This window comes from Trachemys scripta, chromosome 9 (genome assembly GCF_013100865.1).
Source record: "Trachemys scripta elegans isolate TJP31775 chromosome 9, CAS_Tse_1.0, whole genome shotgun sequence".
NCBI lineage: Eukaryota > Metazoa > Chordata > Testudines > Emydidae > Trachemys > Trachemys scripta.
The window spans coordinates 103705945-103726444 of record NC_048306.1 but is presented as its reverse complement, the minus strand read 5'-3'; the positions used below and the strand labels follow the sequence as shown (position 1 = coordinate 103726444).

The window sequence follows — 20500 nt, the reverse complement described above, 5'->3', positions numbered from 1 at the left end:
GATGAGCCCATCACTGAAGGAACAAAAACAAAGTTACAGGGGACATACTCATCCTTGTGATATGAAGCAAGAAACTACAAAAAAGAGTTTTCAACCATCCAAAGGTGGCAAGCAGTAGTCATTGGTGACTCCATATTAAAAAGAGCGGACAGAATTCAGCAAAGGACAGAAGGACAACAAGATGGTGTGCTGAATCCAGACAAATTGAAATTAGGGTTTATAAACAAATAGAAATAAGGCACACATTTTTAACAGCGAGTGTGATTAACCAGTGGAAGAAACTACCAGGGGAGGTAATTGAAACACAGGATACCTTTCTGGAAGATATCCTTTAGCCAGGGGAAGAGGCCATGATCGCAAACGGCGGCAGCTCTACAGCCGCTTCATTCTACGGCGGCAGGTCCTTCGCTCCGAGAGGGAGTGACGGCCCCACCGCCGAACAGCCAGAAATGCCGCCCTGCCCGCCCCGCCCCCTTCACTGGCCACCCCAGGCACCTGCTTGCTAAGCTGGTGCCTGGAGCCAGCCCTGCCTTTAGCCTAACACAAGTTACTGGGCTCAATACAAGGGCAACTGGATGAAATTTAAGTCACCGTGAAATACAGGAGGTCAGACTAGATCAGGGGTCAGCAACCTTTCAGAAGTGGGATGCTGAGTCTTCATTTATTCACTCTGATTTAAGATTTCACGTGCCAGTAATTTTAACGTTTTTAGAAGGTCTCTTTCTATAAGTCTATAATCTATAACTAAGCTATTGTTGTATGTAAAGTAAATAGGGTTTTTAAAATGTTTAAGAAGCTTCATTTAAAATTAAATTAAAATGCAGAGCCCCCCGGACTGGTGGCCAGGACCCAGGCAGTGAGAGTGCCACTGAAAATCAGCTTGTGTGCCGCCTTTGGCACACGTGCCATAGGTTGCCTACCCCTAGACTAGATGATTTAATAGTACCTTGTAGCCTTATACTTTATAAATTAATTACTCACTCCTGGGGGAATTCTGCGCCACTGCGCAATGAAGAATTTTGAAGCTATTAAGGTTGTGTGCACAGAATTTCCTCCCCCACACAAGAAATGGGCTGCAGTGCTACTAGCCGCCACTAGGGGCCATTCAACTTGGCAGAGCCCAGCTTGCACATAGAAGACAATGCTGAGGGGGGGATGGAGAGCGAGCTAGAGGGTTCCTGGCATCTGCAGTTCCCAGCATGCCCTGAGGGAAGGAGAGGGCAGCACACAGGAAATTCCGTGCAAACCTGGGACCGAACATCAGGCTGTTTCTCCCTCTGGATCCCTGGGCTCTGGGGGACAGGTGTCCGGGCAAGGGGGGACCCTGCAGCTGGGTTCTGCAGAGGAAGAGGGGGTGTGGGTATCTGGGCTGGGGGTTCCCCCGGTTGGGCTCTGGGGAGGAGGGGGTTTGGGTGTGATGGTTGGGGGGTCCCTCACAAGTGGGCTGGTGGGGGAGGTGTTATGAGTGTCTTGCCCCCAGCTGGACTCTGGGGGGCAGGAGGGGAAGGGCCAGAGAAATAGGAACTGGATTGTCATTGGGATTTAACTCTACTCCTGGGGGAATTTGTGTGTCTCTGTCTTTATTGTTACAGACATACTTACTGACAGCTATTTTGAAATAAATTACCAAAATAACTGAAACAGGCAAGATTATGTAGCGTTATTTTAACAAATAAAATTTGCAGAATTTTAAAATATTGTGAGCACAATTTTTAATTTTTTTGGCGCACAATTTTTAATTTTTTGGCACAGAATGCCTCCAGGAGTAATTAATCTATAAGTGACTGAATAACGCACTGCCGCAGGTTAGTTTGAGATGGCACACAAGGGACAGTGAAAGAAGTATTTCCCCAATTATCAAAACATGCATTTTTATTAAAATATACATGAAGAAAAACTGCATAAGCAGATGACAAAGGAAAATGGTAGCAAAGAATGTCCAATTATGTAGTAAACCACCACCTAACTATGGACAATAATGAAAAATGGACACAACGGAACGAACTACAGCAGAACCTCGATTTTACAAACAAAAACAATCTTATGAATTATTCAAACCATTTTTCCCTGATGATGGGACGGGGGGGGGGGGGGAGGAATCACATAAGCGATGTCAATGAAGAATTGATATCCCTTCAAATTCCAGTACCTTCAGTGCAGTGGAAATCACTTTAAAGCAATGCAGTGCACCATTCTACTTACATGCTGTATCTACTGTAGGCATTAAATTTTATGAACTTCTTCATTTTATGAATTCCACAATCCCCAATTAGCTTGTAAAATAGGGGTTCATAGATTCCAAGGCCAGAAGAGACCACTGCAATCATCTAATATGACCTCCTGTCTAACACAGGCTATAGACCTTCCCTAAATTAGTTCCTGTTTGAACTAGAACCCATCTTTTAGAAAAAAATCTCAACTTGATTTTAATATTGCCAGAGATTGAAAATGCTCCACAACTCTTGGTGAGATGTTCCAATGGTTATACTCAGTGTTAAAAATTTACATCTTATTTTCAGATTGAATTTGTCTAGCTTCAACTTCCAACCACTGGATCTTTGTCTGCTACACTGAGGAGCCCGTTTTCAAATAAGGACTAAGTATTATCTCGACCACCCCTGACAGGTGTTTGTCCAACCTGCTCTTAAAAATCCCAAATGATGGAGATGCCACAACCTCCTTAGGTAATTTATTCTAGTAAATAACCACCCTGACAGTTAGGAAGTTTTTCCTAATGTCCACCCTAAACCTCCTTTGCTGCAATTTAAAGCCCATTGCTTCTTGTCCTACCCTCAGAAGTTAAGAACAATTTTTCTCCCTCCACCTTGTACAAACCTTTAATGCACTTGAAAACTTATCAAGTCCCCTCACAGTCTTCTCTTCTCCATACTAAACAAACCCAATTTTTTCAATCTTCCCTCATAGGTCATGTTTTCTAGATCTTTAATTTTTTTTGTTGCTCTTCTCTGGACTTTCTCCAATTTGTCCACATCTTTCCTGAAATGTGGCACCCAGAACTGGGCACAATACTCCAGTTGAGGCCTAATCAGCGCGGAGTAGAGTGGAAGAATTACTTCTTGTGTCTTGCTTACAATACTCTTGATAATACATCCCAGAATGATGTTTGCTTTTTTTGCAACAGCATTACACTGTTTACTCATATTTAGCTTGTGATCCACGATGAGCCCCCAGATAGAGGGGTCTACTGCTTCCAAGGAGAGAGTCCCCCATCCTGTAAGTATTGCCTACATTCTTTGTTCCTAGATGTATACACGTACATTTTAGCCATATTACGAGGCATAATGTTTGCTTGAGAACAGTTTACCAAGCAATCCAGATCACCCTTTATCTGTGACCTGTCCTCTTCGTTAATCACTCCCCAAATCTTTGAGTTGTGTGCAAATATTATCAGTGATGATTTTATGTTCTCTTCCTAGTCATTAATAAAATAGCATAGGACCAAGAACAAGTCCCTGTGGGACCCCATCTAGAAACACACCTATTCAATGATGATCCCCTGTTTACAATTACATTGAGACTTGAGACAAGGTAGGTGAGGTCATATATTTTACTGGACCAAATTCTTTTGAGACCTGTTAATTAGCCAGTTTTAAATCCATTTAATGGAAGTCATTTTGATTTTGTTTTATTCTGGGTTTTTTTAATCAAAATGTCATGTATCACAAAGTCAAATACCTTATAGAAGTCCATTACATCAATGCTATTACCTTTATCAGCAAAACTTTTCATCTCATTTAAAAAGGTATCAAAATTGACAGGATCTATTTTCCATAAACACATGTTGACTGGCATTAATTATATTACCCTCCTATAACTGTTTATTAATCAAGTGCCTACCATTCCTTTCATTCTTCTGTCCAGCATCAATGTCAGGCTGACCGGTGTATAATTACTTGGGTCATCCCATATACTCTTTTTAAATATTGGTACATCAACAGCTTTCTTCCCGTCTTTCAAAACTTCCCCAATGTTACCAAAAAATCAATGTCAATGGCGCAGGTCATTTAAAACTCTTTAATGCAGGTTATTGAGACCTGCTGATTAAAAAGTGTTTAACTTTATCAGCTGCTGTTTAAAATCTTCCTCATTTACAACTGGAATGGAAAGTCTTTCATCATGTGACACCTTTTTCCCCTCAAATACAGAACAGAAATACTTATTTAACACTTCTGCTTTTTCAGCATTATTGACAATTCTACCATTTCCATCTAGGAATGGGCAAATATCATTGTTATGATACTTTTTTGTTCCTAATATGCTTTTTAAAAAATCCTTTTTGTCCTTTACTCTGCTGGCCACAGATTTCTACTTGTGTGCTTTTTTCCCCCTTATCAATTGTATACAATTCCCAACTTCTGATTTATATTCGTTACTATCAACTTCCCCTTTGTTCCATTTTTTTAACACTCATAGACTCATAGACTTTAAAGGTCAGAAGGGACCATTATGATCATCTGGTCTGACCCCCTGTATGCTGCAGGCCACAAAACCGTCCCTACCCTTTCCTTGACTCTGCTGATGAAGTCCCCAAATCTTGTGTCTTAGTGACTTCAATTGGCAGAGAACCCTCCTGCTAGAGATCCCTACCCCATGCTGCGGAGGAAGGCGAAAAACCTCCAGGGCCTCAGCCAATCTACCCTGGAGGAAAATTCCTTCCTGACCCCAAATATGGCGATCAGTAAGACCCCGAGCATGTAGGCAAGAGTCTCCAGCCTGACCCTTGTTAGCCATTATACTGTTTACCTACCATTGCTTGGTATTCCTCAGCTAATATGTTTTACCATTAAACCATTCCCTCCATAAACTTGTCTAACTTAATCTTAAAACCAGACAGGTCCCTCGCCCCCACCGTTTCCCTCGGAAGGCTGTTCCAATATTTCACCCCTCTGACGGTCAGAAACCTTCGTCTAATTTCAAGCCTAAACTTCCCTACGGCCAGTTTATATCCATTCGTTCTCGTGCCCACATTAGTACTGAGATGGAATAATTCCTCTCCCTCCCTGGTATTTATCCCTCTGATACATTTAAAGAGAGCAATCATATCCCCCCTCAACCTTCGTTTTGTCAGACTAAACAACCCGAGCTCCTCCAGTCTCCTTTCATACGACAGGTTTTCCATTCCTCTGATCATCCTAGTGGCCCTTCTCTGCACCCGTTCCAATTTAAGTTCATCTTTTTTAAACGTGGGAGACCAGAACTGCACACAGTACTCCAAATGAGGTCTCACCAGCGCCTTATACAACGAAAGCAGCACCTCCTTATCCCTACTAAATATACCTCGCCTAATGCATCCCAAGACCGCATTGGCTTTTTTCACCGCCACGTCACATTGTTGACTCATAGTCATCCTGCGGTCTACAAGGACCCCTAGGTCCTTCTCCTCTTCCGTTACTTCTAACCAATGCGTCCCCAGCTTGTAACTAAAATTGTTGTTAGTCATCCCTAAATGCATCACCTTACACTTTTCACTATTAAATTTCATCCTATTCCTGATACTCCAATTCACAAGCTCATTCAAGTCTCCCTGCAGAATATCCCTATCCTCCTCCGAATTGGCAACGCCTCCCACCTTCGTATCATCCGCAAACTTTATCAGTCCACTCCTGCAATCGGTTCCAAGGTCAGTTATAAACAGATTAAATAAAATGGGTCCCAAAACCGAACCCTGAGGAACTCCACTGGTAACCTCCCTCCAACTTGACAGTTCACCCTTCAATACCACCCGCTGCATTCTCCCCAATACATATTTATAGCCGGCATTACTTCCTCCCTAAGCCAGGTTGATTTCTTGATTGTGGATTTTTCGGCATCAAGAGTTATTAAGCAGTTACCAATAATCATTCACATTTTTCTGATTAAATTCTCTCTTTCAGCTGATTTGGCTCATAATTGTTTTCAGCTTTGTGAAATTAGCCCTTTTAGAGAACAAAGTGCGTGTCTCTATACATATATAAGGTTTGGACTTTATGTTTGCACATAGCAAACGTGATCAAGTCATGATCACTTGTAGATACACTATTGTCAATTTTTAGTTCTGTGATCAATTCCTCTTTTATCTGTCAAGACGAAATCTCCCCCATGTTGGATGCAACACTTTCCGAGTTAGAAAATAGTCATTTATAATATAGACCAGGAATTGGCAACCTTTGGCACGCGGCCCATCAGGGAAATCCGCTGGTGGGACGGGACGGTTTGTTTACCTGCAGCATCTGCAGGTTCAGCTGATCGCAGCTCCCACTGGCCGCAGTTCACCATTCCAGGCCAATGAGGGCTGCGGGAAGCAGCAGACAGCACATCCCTCAGCCCGCGTCGCTTCCTGCAGCCCCCATTGGCCTGGAACGGCGAACCGCGTCCAGTGGGAGCTGCGATCGGCCGAACCTGCAGACGCTGCAGGTAAACAAACTGTCCTGGCCCGTCAACAGATTTCCCTGATGGGCTGCGTGCCAAAGGTTGTCGATTCCTGATATAGACATTTCAAGGATGTTTTAGTACTGATAGCATGAGATTACCAGCATGTGTCATTCAGACTGAAGTCCTCCATTATAATGCAGGGTATTTTTCCTACACATTATAGGTAGGTGCTTAAGGAACCAGAAGTAACCAGTCATCCTGTTCCCTAGCGTGATTTGGGGGTACACAGACACCAACTCTAGTACCCCATCTTGTGCTTCTATTACACACATGGTGATTAATTAAAGTTAGCAAGCCACCCTCCTAACATTTACACCAATTACTGTACCAAAATGTAAATGGTTTTAAAAATAGATTCCTGGTGTGGGAACTTCCTAAAACTCCTGCATATTTTCAAAACTGTTCACATAAGGGGGCCAAGTACTTTTCCTGTGTCAGTGAATTAATTCTTTCATAATTTTCTTGCATTCCTCATATCTATGATACGTTTAAAAAAAGAATATTCATTCCAAGTTAAATGTCTTGCTTTCTGTGTGTATCTTTTTATTGCACTGAAAAAAGCAGAGAGCAGATAATGTGCACCCATGACTTTTCTTGAGATTGATCACTGCTTCAAAAAGACCAAAGGGTCAGTGTGTTATTTCAGGGCAGGCAATTCAAGACATGTGTGGCATTTGCCAAGCTCTCAGCTGCTCAGTATAATGAAGAACTAGTAGACAAAGTATAAGCAGAATCATATTGGCTGTCAGAATAGTAGACAAACTCCCAAAACCTGCAAAGGTATTCAGTCAAAAGTTCTGAAGAAATTTCAGCTCTCTCTACTGCTCCTACACTATTCTATCCTTTGTGCTTACCCCACCTCCTACATCCAGTTTAAAATATCTATTTAATGCAGGTGACTGTGTCAGCATGACCAGTGGATAAAAAGGGAAGGCAGGTGCATGAAATTAAACTCTCTGGAATATTCTTTTCAAAGCTAATTCCTCAACAAAGCTATATATCCCCATCCCTCCCCCACCGTCTTTTGTGTAAAAAGCGTCAATGTTAGCATTGCAAAATGGAATTGCTGTTGCTTCATGTAACCTCTTTAGTTACAGAATATCATACCTCTTTTTATAAATTTTATTTTTCCAAACTGACTACTACTGCTGTGCACATTTATGCATATATGTTTTTAACTGACAATATATAAGGCTACGGGCAGATCATGGGCAATCAAGAAAAATTCATGGAAGCCCTTGACCTGTCCCTGACTTTTACTAAAAATATCCATGATAAAATGGGAAGGGGCTGGGTAGCTGCGGGGTGGCTGGGATCTCTGGTGCCCCCACCACCTGTGGGGGCTCAGAGCTGCAGAGATCCGCCTACCCCAACAAAATAAAACCACCTCCAATGAAGGGCAGGTAGCTTTGTTGGTGGGAGATGAAGATTTTTAACCTGGATTTGTCTAGCTGAATTTGGATGAAAACTGGAAATCAGTTAATGTTCAAAAACAGCACTTTCCAATTGTTTTTGTTAATTAAATAAAAGTATCTTAAATGTGCTGGTAACAAGAAAAAACAATATCAAAACACATTTTACTTTTAAAACTGATTTATTAAACGAAGTATTAACTGTAGCTAGTGAACTGTTTCTGGACATATTGGGCCAGTTTTTCAAAGGTATTTAGCAGCAAAGATGCATTCGATGAAGTGGGTATTCACCCACGAAAGCTCATGCTCCAATACGTCTATTAGTCTATAAGGTGCCACAGGACTCTTTGCTGCTTTTACAGATCCAGACTAACACAGCTACCCCTCTGATACTTGAAAGGTATTTAGGTGTCCAAAGATGCCAGTAAGTGCCTACTGGGATTTTCAAAAGTGCCTAAACAGGTTAGGAACTTAATGCATATTGATTTCAATGGTAGTTAGGCACCTAACCTGCTTAGGTGCTTTTGAAAATCCCAGTAGTCACCTGCATGCATCTTTAGGCACCAAAATAAATATCTTTGAAAATCTGGCCCCATGTCCTTCAAGATTTTAGAAATAGTAGATCTTCTCTCCCACCTGTGTTTTATTCCTCGATTAGAAGAGGAAAACAAGATTTCCTGCTTTTTCAACTCCAAGTTGGTTTCTCAATTTTGAATGTACTAGTCCAAATAAAGGACTCTGCTAGTTAAACTAAAACCAAAAGTAATTAAGGCAAAAGCATTTCTGTGCAACAGAAATTGATAATATTTACATTTGGAAAAATGTAAATATCTGCCTTTCTGCCATTGTAAAGACTGAAAAGAATATTGATACTTTGCAGTTCATAATATTGAGACATTAATAATGCTTGAGTTGACCTCAGAAATAAAAAATGTTCCCTCCTAGTTGTGTATATAATAAAAAAGCAGCATCCTTTAACTCATTAAAATTTGAGGGCTCATTGATGCGCCATATATTTTTATTTATTTAAATGATTTTAATAAATTATACTAAGTTTAGCCATTAACGTGGGTTTTCATAACTTCAAATTTAATTGAACAGGTTTATTTTTAAAATAAAAATAATTTAAATTGGATTTTTATTTAAATTAGAATAAAAATCTGATTTTAAAAAATATCAGTTTTATCCACCCTTATGTGAACACAATAAATCAGGGAAGTTCAGAGAGAAGTTGGTCTTCTGGACATATCATCTATTATATCAGATATCAGAGGGGCAGCCGTGTTAGTCTGAATCTGTAAAAAGCAACAGAGGGTCCTGTGGCACCTTTGAGACTTATGCTCCCAATACTTCTGTTAGTCTCAAAGGTGCCACAGGGCACTCTGTTGCTTATATCAGATATGCAACCCCAGGCTCTACATGTCCCTAAACCTCTGACTGCCAGAAGCTGGAACTAGAAGACAGTGGATGGACTTGATAATTGTCCTGCTATGTTCATTCCCTCTGAAGCATCTGGTACCAGCCACTGTCAGAAAGCAGGATACTGGATTAGATGGACCATTGGTCTGACCCAGTATGGCCGTTCTTACGTTCTGTTCTTAGGTACCGCACTGATGGGCATAGCTACTGAACAGAATATTATGCAGCCTGTTTCTGAAACACATGCAATACCTAGATAAAATAGAGTGAGTTCAGATTCAAATTTAACCCTAAATTCTGCATTTCCTTGTGTTTTTTTAATGTAAGTTTGGTAACCTAAAGTCTGTCCTCTTTTCTGTGTAAGGCTCACCACTGAAAAGTGCTATTGTCATTATAGGTTTCTTTGGACATGAAATTTCAGTGGAAACATTAATAGTCTCCCAAGTTTTAGATGCTTCTGATATGCTTTTAGTATTATATATACACATAATGATTTGTATATGAGTGCATAAAATATCATGGCTTTATTAATGTGCACTTATGGTATATAACTATCCCTTTCCTACTGTATTATAAACATGTACTCTTCGCAAACAATGTATGAATGTTAGTGAATGACATAATACCCAGTGAATGATTTACAAAGATAAAAAATACAAATCTGAATAAATGGATGTTCAACTATAAAATTATTTAAATATATGCATATAAGCGAAGTGTATCCTCCTGCTTAGCAAAAAAGATGTGCTAACATTAGAGTTAAGGTATATCTGGTTGTAAATCAACATGTTTTAACGATTATACCAACCCACAGAATGACCCTTTCTTCACTAAAAAGTACAAATGCAGATCAAGTTTAACATCATTTAAACCAAGGTTTCCTGCTTGCTGATTAAAACTGGTGATTTACATTAGCTTGATTTTAAAATCAAACCACCCAGGGTTACACCAACCTTAATGTTACTTCAGCTATAGATTTGAGACTTATAACTGACTCAGAATTGCAGGCATGCTCTGGAGTTATTTTTTCCAGTCATCTAGTCAGTATACTAAAGATACTTTTTTAAAGTTGAACTTTTCAGATAAACATTAATTCCTACAGAGGAAAAGAAGGAAACAGATCCATGTTGCTTTTAAATTAAGAGTACGTTGGCTATTAGGAAAAACTTTTAGGGTGGTGAAGCACTGGAATGGGTTACCTAGGGAGGTGGTGGAATCTCCTTCCTTAGAGGTTTTTAAAGTCAGGCTTGACAAGGACCTGGCTGGTATGATTTAGTTGGGGATTGGTCCTGCTTTGAGCAGGAGACAGGACTAGATGACCTCCTGAGGTCCCTTCCAACCCTGATATTCTATGATTCTATCTATATTCAGATATTCATACTGATTTCACATTAAATTGGCTTCAAAAGCAATTTAGTTAAACTGAAGTAAAACCCTTGTGGACACTTAATATACCTTAAATCAATAGAGAATCAAGGCAGGATTTTGCACCAGTTTAACTTTTTTTTTTTTTTTAAATCACACCTTTAGTTCAACCCGTGCAACACTGAATAGAGACAAGGCCAAAGGCTTTGTTTACACTATTGCACCATTTAGCAACACGGCTGTGCTGCAACAGCCGTGCCGCTGAAAGGCGCGCAGTGTAGCCGCTGTTTGTTGGCAGGAGAGAGCTCTCCCACCGAAAAAAAACCTTCTACCCCCAACAAAGCGGCGGTAGCTTTGTCGGCAGCCGAAAAAGCTCTGTTCACACCCTTGAACAACAGAAGTTTTGTCGTTCAGTTTCCGGCGTAGACAAAGCCTTAGATTCTAGTGGTAATTTCTTTAGCTTTACTGATGCTTTTTAATAATAGGTAAAAAAAAAAAAAACATGAAAACAAGAGTTAATGCACCTAGAAAGAAATTGCAAATAGGGTTGTTGTTTTTTTAAACACACACTTCTCAGATCAATGGGCTGATTCTGAGAGATGCTGAACACCTGCAAATCCTTCCTCTCCCACACATCCTAACACAAAACTCAAGGGCTCATTGCTTATCATTCTAATCAGAGAATTACTTACAAAGGTGTTTTCAGTAATCTAACTATCTTGATTATAACAGGCCCCTGACTAAAAGTGCACAAAAAGAATGGATCAATACCAGTTCTATCCAATGCAACTGTCTTCCCTTTGTAACCTGGGACTTGTCCTTAGTAACTAGCTACACCTGTGCAAAAATCCCTGATACATCAAAACCAACTACTATGATTTTAAAGATTTTACCTTGGTTACACTAGCTGCTAAGTAGATTTCAAATCATGACAGGTTTCAGAGCAGCAACCGTGTTAGTCTGTATCCGCAAAAAGAACGGGAGTACTTGTGGCACCTTAGAGACTAACAAATTTATTAGAGCATAAGCTTTCATGGGCTACTGCATATATGCATCCGAAGAAGTGGGCAGTAGCCCACGAAAGCTTATGCTCTAATAAATTTGTTAGCCTCTAAGGTGCCACAAGTACTCCTGTTCTTATTTCAAATCATGTTAGGATACCTAATTTAAAACATATTTTTCCCTATCCTAGACAAGGCCTATGGGTTTGCACAAGTGTACCTACCCCTGTGCAAAAGTCTCTAATATAGACATCCCCCAGTAGTTCCACATAATCTGCAAGTACAAGCTGTTAGAACAAAAGAAGCAGCATGTCAAACACAAATACAGTAGTAGCATAAGTTATGACAATGCAAATACTGTATTGCCTACAAGCTAAAAAATGAAGAAGCCACACCTATGGTCAGCTGGCAAACAGAACCTCAAGAACAGTTTGATAATTTTTACTGTTGAATGAAATTGTAGCAAAGAGGATCCCATACTCAATCCTTAAAATATTTACTGAGTTTTTAAATAATGATTTATCTTTTGACCTAACATACTTGAACGTGTGAGTAAGAGAAAGAAATATCAGAAAGTTTCTCAATCTTCCAATCCTAACAACATCAAGAAACTATCTTAATTACAGTTTTAAGACAAAAAAACAGAATTTAAAAATCCACTCTTCCATGAATGAGAAGCTCACTGGAGTGTGAAACCCTCTACCACAAATTTCTATAGATCATTTTTTGTTTTAAATAAAAGCTTAAGTTTCCAGCTCTTACAGATGCAAAGACACTTTCAACATGAAACAATGCAGTATCTCTTCCTCTGTCTGCAGACAGCCAGATCCAGTGCTTTGTGGTTCACAGCTTTAGCAAACAGCAGCTAAACAAAATTAACGGGACTGGTTATTCTAATTGCTGGTATTTCACAACCCTATGTATAATTATCTAGTCACCTGCTGATGCAACAGAATTTCACCCACTGATTCCTGCATCAAGCCCAGTAATTTCTGGTAGAAGTACAGCAATCTTTTATTTAGAAAGACATCAAGTCTTGAGTTAAAGACCTCAAGTGATGGAGAATTCACCACATCCTTTGGTAAATCCTGCTCCAATAGTTAATGATCCTCACTGTGAAAAATTTATGAATTACTTCCAGTCTGAATCTATTTCACTTCAAACTGTCTGTAGTTTAATTATACTGCTTCTTGGTAAAGCTATGAATAGCAAATGCAGGCACTGGAATCATTCATAGAAGAGGAGAATAGTAAACTACTGAGGCTTCTTCCCCCTCCTTTCAGTTGTAGCAACTAGAGCTATGTCTACACTAAGGTAAAAAGATGCGTTAATGAAATATGTTAAAATTAACATATTTTTTCCTAACATGTTTCGTTAATGCATCTTTTTATCCTAGTGTAGACATGGCATAGCAGCTTAGAGGAAGGGAATAGCATAGATCAGACTGTCCCTCATTACGTAAGGTTCTGGTGAGGGTGCCCAGCAGCTAAAGATTGAAGGAGTTTAAGATTTACAATATCCACTAGACCAGTGGTTCTCAACCAGGGGTTCAGGGCAGGTTTCAGGGGGCTGGGGGGGTCACCAAGCAGGGCCAGCATCAGACTAGCTGGGGCCCAGGGTACAAAGCTGAAGCTACACTGTGTGGGGCTGAAGCCCAGGGCCCTGAGCCCTGCCGCCTAGAGCTGAAGCCCAAGCCTGAGCAATGTAGCGGGGCCCCAAGCAACTGCCCTGCTTGCTACCCCCTAATGCTGGCCCTGAGTTTTATATGCAGAAAACTTCTTGTTTGGCACAGGTAGGCCGTGTAGTTTTTATAGCACGTTGGGGGGACCTCAGAAAGAAAAAGGTTGAGAACCCCTGCACTAGACAGAGGCTGATACAGAAGATTGAACTCTCAAATGGGGCACAAGGCCAGAACTCTTGTACAAATTCCAGCAGCTGGGGAGAATATTTGGGCCAAGCTTCTCACCCAACAGTTGTACCTGTACATCTTCATTCTGTAAAGACTTACAATCCCATTACGGAAGTTTCGTGTTTCTTACCAAGTTTCAGATAAACACTGCCTGTGGTCAGCTAATTTATATGAGTGAAGCCAGCATTTTACAATAGTTTTGTTTCTCAGATTATGTTTCTCACATAACCCAAAACATTGGATGTACTCCTTTATGAATTGAACAGAATATCCAAAAATAATATTTTTATTATAAAACCTGGATTTGTTTGATTTTTTTGTTAGTAATTTCATTTACAAGTCAAAGTGACACTAACTTATTTTTCCTTGCTTCAGCTAAGATTACTTTAACAATCTAAGGGGGGAAAAAAACTTTTTCAGTGTACATTTGATAACACAGTGTAAAATCAATTAGGTCCTGATCCTGCAAAGGCAGCATCCACAAGGCATACCTTATGCCAGTGGTTTTCAAACTTTTTTTCTGGGGACCAGTTGAAGAAAATTGTTGATGCCCATGATCCAACAGAACTGGGGCTGAGGGGTTTGGGGTGCAGGAGGGGCTCCGGGTTTCGGGGGGCCTCAAGGCTGGGGCAGGGTGGGGGAGAGGGTCAGGGCTCTGGGCTAGGAATGAGGGGGGTTTGGGGTGCAAGAGGGGTTCCAGGTCGTGGGGAGGGCTCAGGGCTGAGGCAGAGGGTTGGGGTGGGGGAGGGGGTCAGGGCTCTGGGCTGGGGGTGCAGGCTCTGGGTGGGGCCAGGGATGAGGGGGTTGGGGCGCGGGAAGGGGTGGTTCAGGGCTGGGGCAGGGGATTGAGATGTGGGGTTGGGGCGCGGACTTACCTTCAGCGGCTCCCGGTCAGCGGTGCAGCCAGGGTGCACCGCAGATCGCGCTGCTCCCTGGAAGCAGCCGGTCTGGCTCCAAGGCGGAGGAACACAAGCAGCTCTGCGCGACTCTCACCCACAGGCACATACCCCCATCCCCTCCCCAGTTCCCATTGGCCGATTGCCGGACAATGGGAGTGCGGAGCCAGTGCTCGGGGCCTAGGCAGCACGCAGAGCCCGTGGCCCCCCGCCTAGAAACTGGACCCGCTGCTGGCCGCTTCTGGGGCACAGCACAGCGTCGGTAAAGATAGGCACTAGCTGCCTTAGCTGGGCAGCACCACCGATGGGACTTAACGTCCTGGTCAGCGGTGCTGAACAGAGCAAGGCGACCCAGCTCCTTACATGCCACAACCCAGTAGTGGGTCATGACCCACAGTTTGAAAAACACTGCCTTATGCCCAATGCCAAGTCCAAGTGAAGTTGGTGGGCTTCTGCCTGGGCATAAGGGCCCACCTATGTGGATTCCAGATGTAGTAGCTGAACTTTCAACAACTAAAAATGTTTTCTCTGAAGGTGAAGAATTAAAAAGAAAATATATTTAAAATATATTATATATTAGTGATGTGGAGAAAGTGGATAAGGAAAAGTTATTTACTTATTCCCATAATACAAGAACTAGGGGGTCATCAAATTAAATTAATAGGCAGCAGGTTTAAAACAAATACAAAGAAGTTCTTCTTCACACAGCACACAGTCAACCTGTGGAACTCCTTACCTGAGGAGGTTGTGAAGGCTAGGACTATAACAGAGTTTAAAAGAGAACTGGATAAATTCATGGTGGTTAAGTCCATTAATGGCTATTAGCCAGGACGGGTAAGGAATGGTGTCCCTAGCCTCTGTCTGTCAGAGGGTGGAGATGGATGGCAGGAGAGAAATCACTTGATCATTGCCTGTTAGGTTCACTCCCTCTGGGGCACCTGGTAATGGCCACTGTCGGTAGACAGGATACTGGGCTAGATGGACCTTTTGTCTGACCCGGTATGGCCTTTCTTATGTTGTTAACTCAGTCTACATGTTCTTAGCTAAAAAATGACTTAAAATTGCTGTGTTATTTTGATTGGAGTTGGAGAACAAAACTGATGGAAAAAGAGAGGCAACAGAGCCAGCTCTCTACTGTCCTGGTATAGAAAGAGCACTCTAAAGTTCCACTTTCCTTTTTCTTCAGCACAGATGTAAAGCAAAGGAGCACTTCCGGAATCCACTCACAGGAGAATGAACAATTCAGCGAATAGAAAACTGTCTCCTACAGTTATAAAAGAGTAGCATTTCCAGAAGACCATTTCCATTAAGTAGTCTTGCTAAAGCAGAAATGCCATTAAACAAAATAAACATGTTTGGGTTATTACAAAAAATGATTTTCTCTCAGTTTATAAGCAGAAATCATTCTCTCTCTTTCCTGGTAGCATTAGACCAGTTATGTAAATATACACAAATTCTTCCCTCTAGCCTTCCATCTAATTAAGCTCAGATGGACATCAAATTTTTAATCAAACTAAGGTTAACAAATCCTATCCCTTCTCCCCCTACCACTTAATAAACTGAACCATAATAAACTACTCAGAGTAGCTACAAAAGGCTATTCTAAATACAACTAAGAAAACACAAACTAAGAGAAAAAACAATGAGGAGTACTTGTGGCACCTTAGAGACTAACAAATCTGAAACTAAATAAGACAAGTTACTTATATTGAGAAAAGCTAATCCATCATGAATGTCAATTTAAACTACACCATTCATTTTCAAACTGACATTAAGGTCATTATATTTATATTAATTTAATGTTATCAGAATCCACTATGGAAAGATAGGCCTAACTGGATTGGTTTCTGGGAAATGGCAATTAAAGAAAGTCTAAATAAAAGCATTTCACAGAACTCTCTAAACTAGAGATAAATATTTGCTTAACTACCTCGCTGTTTTAATTTGGAATTCTTCAGTAAAACACTTACTCCTAGAAATACAGTTTTCACCTGATTCCATATGTAGTCCGCCATTTGGAATCTTCACAATGGCTAAAGACATCTCCCAATTCAGGGGGATGGCTTATTCACAGCCTGAGTGACGTAAGTTATACCATCATATGTGGTATTGTAGACATAGCCTTAGAGGTATTAAGGTACTGCAGGATCAATCTGCATGAGAAAATTTACAATAAAAACTCTCCAGAAGGGAAAAACTGAAGGTTCATTCCACCTCCACAGACAGCAATCTTTATCTTTACAATCAAAATGGCTAAAGTTTGTTTGCTAAATTAAAAAAATCATTTAAAAATGAGACTCCATTAAAATTCATAGAACATTCTTAAAGGCATGAATTTCCTCATCTTTGGATCTAGATTGCATCTCATAAAAACAATGAAATTCCAAGTGAAGAATGACACACTATTTCTCTCTTACCTGTTGTGGAGCAGGCAGTTCCTGAACAGCTGTATGTGCTACAATGACTTCACACAAAGGGATGCGAGGTGATCCTATTAACTCAATTACTTTTACAGTAGTGGAGAAAGGATGAATGCTAGAACTATACAGAATCATCATCCAAAAGACACTACATTGTTTTTCTCATTCATTAAAAAAATTCCAGATATCATAGAATCATAGGACTGGAAGGGACCTTGAGAGGTCATCTAGTCCAGTCCCCTGCACTCATGGCAGGACTAAGTATTATCTAGACCAGCAGTGGGCATCCTGCGGCTCATCAGGGTAATCCGTTGGTGGGCCGCGAGACACTGTTTACATTGATTGCCCGCAGGCAAGACCATCCGCAGCTCCCAGTGGCTGCGGTTCACCATTCCCAGCCAATTTATTCCAGTGCTTAATCACCCTGACAGTTAGGAAGTTTTTCCTAATGTCCAACCTAAACCTCCCTTGTTGCAATTTAAGCCCATTGCTTCTTGTCCTATCCTCAGAAGTTAAGAACAATTTTTCTCCCTCCTCCTTGTAACAACCTTTTATGTACTTGAAAACTGTTACGTCCCCTCTCAGTCTTCTCTTTTCCAGACTAAAACCCAATTTCTTCAATCTTCCCTCATATGTCATGTTTTCTAAACCTTTAATCATTTTTGTTGCTCTTCACTGGACTTTCTCCAATTTGTCCACATCCTTCCTGAAATGTGGTGCTCAGAACTGGATACAATACTCCAGTTGAGGCCTAATCAGCACAGAGTAGAGTGGAAGAATTACTTCTCGTGTCTTGCTTACAACACTCCTGCTAATACATCCCAGAATGATGTTCACTTTTAAGTTTTTTTTTGCAACAGTGTTACAATGTTGACTTATATTTAGCTTATGGTCTACTATGACCCCCAGATCCCTTTCCGCAGTACTCCTTCCTAGGCAGTCATTTCCCATTTTGTATGTGTGCAACTGATTGTTCCTTCCTAAATGGAGTACTCTGTATTTGTTCTTATTGAATCTCATCCTATTTACTCCAGACCATTTCTCCAGATCATTTTGAATTTTAATTCTATCGTCCAAAGCACTTGCAACCCCTCCCAGCTTGGTATCGTCTGCAAACTTTATAAGTGTACTCTCTATACTATTATCTAAATCACCGATGCATTTGAGCTGACAATTTGTGCGCCGTGTTGTATGCAGTGTAGTTATAGCCATGTCAGACCCAGGTTGTCTCTCTCACCAACCGACAAAGTTGGTCCAATAAAAGATATTACCTCACCCACTTTGTCTCTCTAACTTGTGCGCCAAGCAGTTTCACCATATTTGATCTGAACAGGACTAGCTATAAAGCCCTGCAAAGTGATTCATAAAAGAACATTGACAGACCCTTACTATAAATGCTACACGCCATCTGGTTAGTGCCACTCGCAGCAACATATCTTTGCTTCCTCCTCTTGCAAACATAAGAAGTGCATTTTACTTCTCTTTTATATAACGTGACATCAGATCCAGATTAAAGTTTTACCCAGTTACTACAAAGCTGATAAGACTGCTTTCTCACTTAAGATGTGGATAGTGTGAGAGCAGAAATGAAAAAAAGCACCATTGTTCACAAGCTACAATATCGAAGGCCAACAACTGCCATGCAAGAGACCAGAGTTTAGGCCCTAAGAACCAAAGCAGACAGCAATCAATTGTCTTGTCCTATATTGCTGTGAACCTCTGATCAGTTGCAAGGAGTGGCACGGAATGGTTTTGAGCCACATTCAGCTGCTTTGGCCTGAAGGAAAGTCATTAGGTCTCTGAGTGGGAGCAGTTAGAAAAAGCAATTTTTTGTTTGCTGGAGAGAGGGATCAAAAGGTAGAATTTTATTTTAGGGACTTCCAATGGGAAAAAGAATTATAAGTCTGCTAGCCAATACTAAGTCTTCCAATTAAAATACTACAGAGAAGTTCAAAAGGGTTTACTTATTGTATAACCCCAAATGCCTCTACGTGTAAAGCTTCAGAGGTCTGACCCACTAATGAACCTTGGTACATGTGTCCCTCAAAGCTTGGCTTAGCCTTTCACCACAAGATAGACTGCCCCCAACTGACTAGCAAAGAGAAGTACAAGAAAAAAGGTCTGAACTGTTCCAATTCAGAAATTTAAACTTGTGTTGGTAGAGGACTTCTGAAATGGAAGTTGGCAATGAAGATGAGGTCATTGTCACAAGCTTTTCTTTAATGTGACAAACTCAAAGCAAGACTAGTTTGTCAGAGGAAAAGAAGCAGGGAAAAAACAACAAGTACATGCGTGCTTTTAAAGAAAATGTTGAAAACACAGTTCTGCGTATTCTGATTGCCCCTACATTTCTACAACAGAACCTTGGTAATTTAAATCTTTTCCATTTAAATCTGTTACATCAAGAGTCACACTAAAAGTACCTGTTATAAGCTGTCCATCATACCAGTCAGTATGTATATCTAAGGCTGCGAGCAAAAACTGGAATAGAGTATAAGAAAAAGTTTTGACAACTACCTATCAAAGCCTGGAAAAGGTTGCTCTGGAAGATAGTAATGACACGCTCTATGGAGTTTCTCAGCTGTCTGTCCTCACTTTGGCTCAATTTGGAGCGGTATTCCTCCAGGAGGCGCAGAGCTCGCTGGGTATCTGCAAGCAAAAATAAAACAAAAAATGAATACTAAACACCACCATAACATAAGGGGAAAACTATCAGAACTGCACCAACTTCAGTCAATACAGCAATTCTTTACATCACACCCTCATTAACCCAACTTAAATAACTACCAAGTTCCTCAGAAGTTCTTTATTACCAGTTTATAAATTGCACAAGCAGACGTGTTTTTTTCAAAAAGGCAGAAGATTTTTCTAAAGCAGTTTTTTTAATGAAAGAATTACGTTGCCCACGTGCACATCTGATAACACTATAGAGCTGCCTACTCCGTAACTGACTCATCTGATCAAAGGATTTCAGTAACAATCTGCACAGCTTCAAACTTGAGAGTCACAAAGGGGGATGTGCAGATTTCTGCTTGGCTGACACAGATTTCCCCAGTACAAACACAGGTCAGACTCTGTATTACGTGAAAGAAAAAGACTAGAGTGAAACCACTCGCATACGAAACAAACATTTGCATTAGCAGGGGAAATGCGCGCAGCATATCCGCATGCAGGGGCAGCTGTCAACCAACGCCAGTTTAAACAACTGCTCGGGTCACTCCGCGCTGCACCCACCCAGCGCCAGGAGAAAGTTTGCGGGACGCAGCGGCTGCACGCGGCCGGCGGAGCTCCCGCCGCGCGGGGGGCCGCGGGGTCTCACCTTGCTTCCGGACAGGCATGGTGCTCCGCAGCAGCAGCCCGCGCCCGAAGCGACCCCGGCGAGTAAGGCACAGCCGGACTCCGGCCGCTCGGCTCGGGCAGGGAGCGCCCGTCCGCCGCCCTCCCAAACTTTGCGCGGGACAAAGACCGGCAGCGAGACCCGACAGCGCGGGCTAGGACTGCGGCGGGCGGCCCGCGCTCTGCCCGGTCCCGCCGGGCTCGGAGGAGCCTTCCCCCACACCCGCGGGCAGGTCGAGACCAGACCCCGGGGGTCCGGAGCGGAGCCGGGACGGGGCAGCCGCCTCGGAGCTCAGGCGGCGGCGGCTAC

The 20500-nt window shown here is 41.6% G+C and overlaps 1 protein-coding gene across 1 annotated transcript in view; it reads right to left on the bottom strand.

The window, feature by feature from the left end:
• Positions 1 to 20496, bottom strand: part of DLG1 (discs large MAGUK scaffold protein 1) — a gene marked incomplete at its 5' end in the record, with an annotated part of 351805 nt that extends 331309 nt beyond the window's left edge. Inside the window, 2 exon segments of the mRNA XM_034780811.1 lie at positions 19372 to 19503; positions 20174 to 20496. Of these exon segments, the coding sequence (XP_034636702.1) occupies positions 19372 to 19503; positions 20174 to 20192 (151 nt within the window).
• Positions 20497 to 20500: the final 4 nt, after the last annotated feature.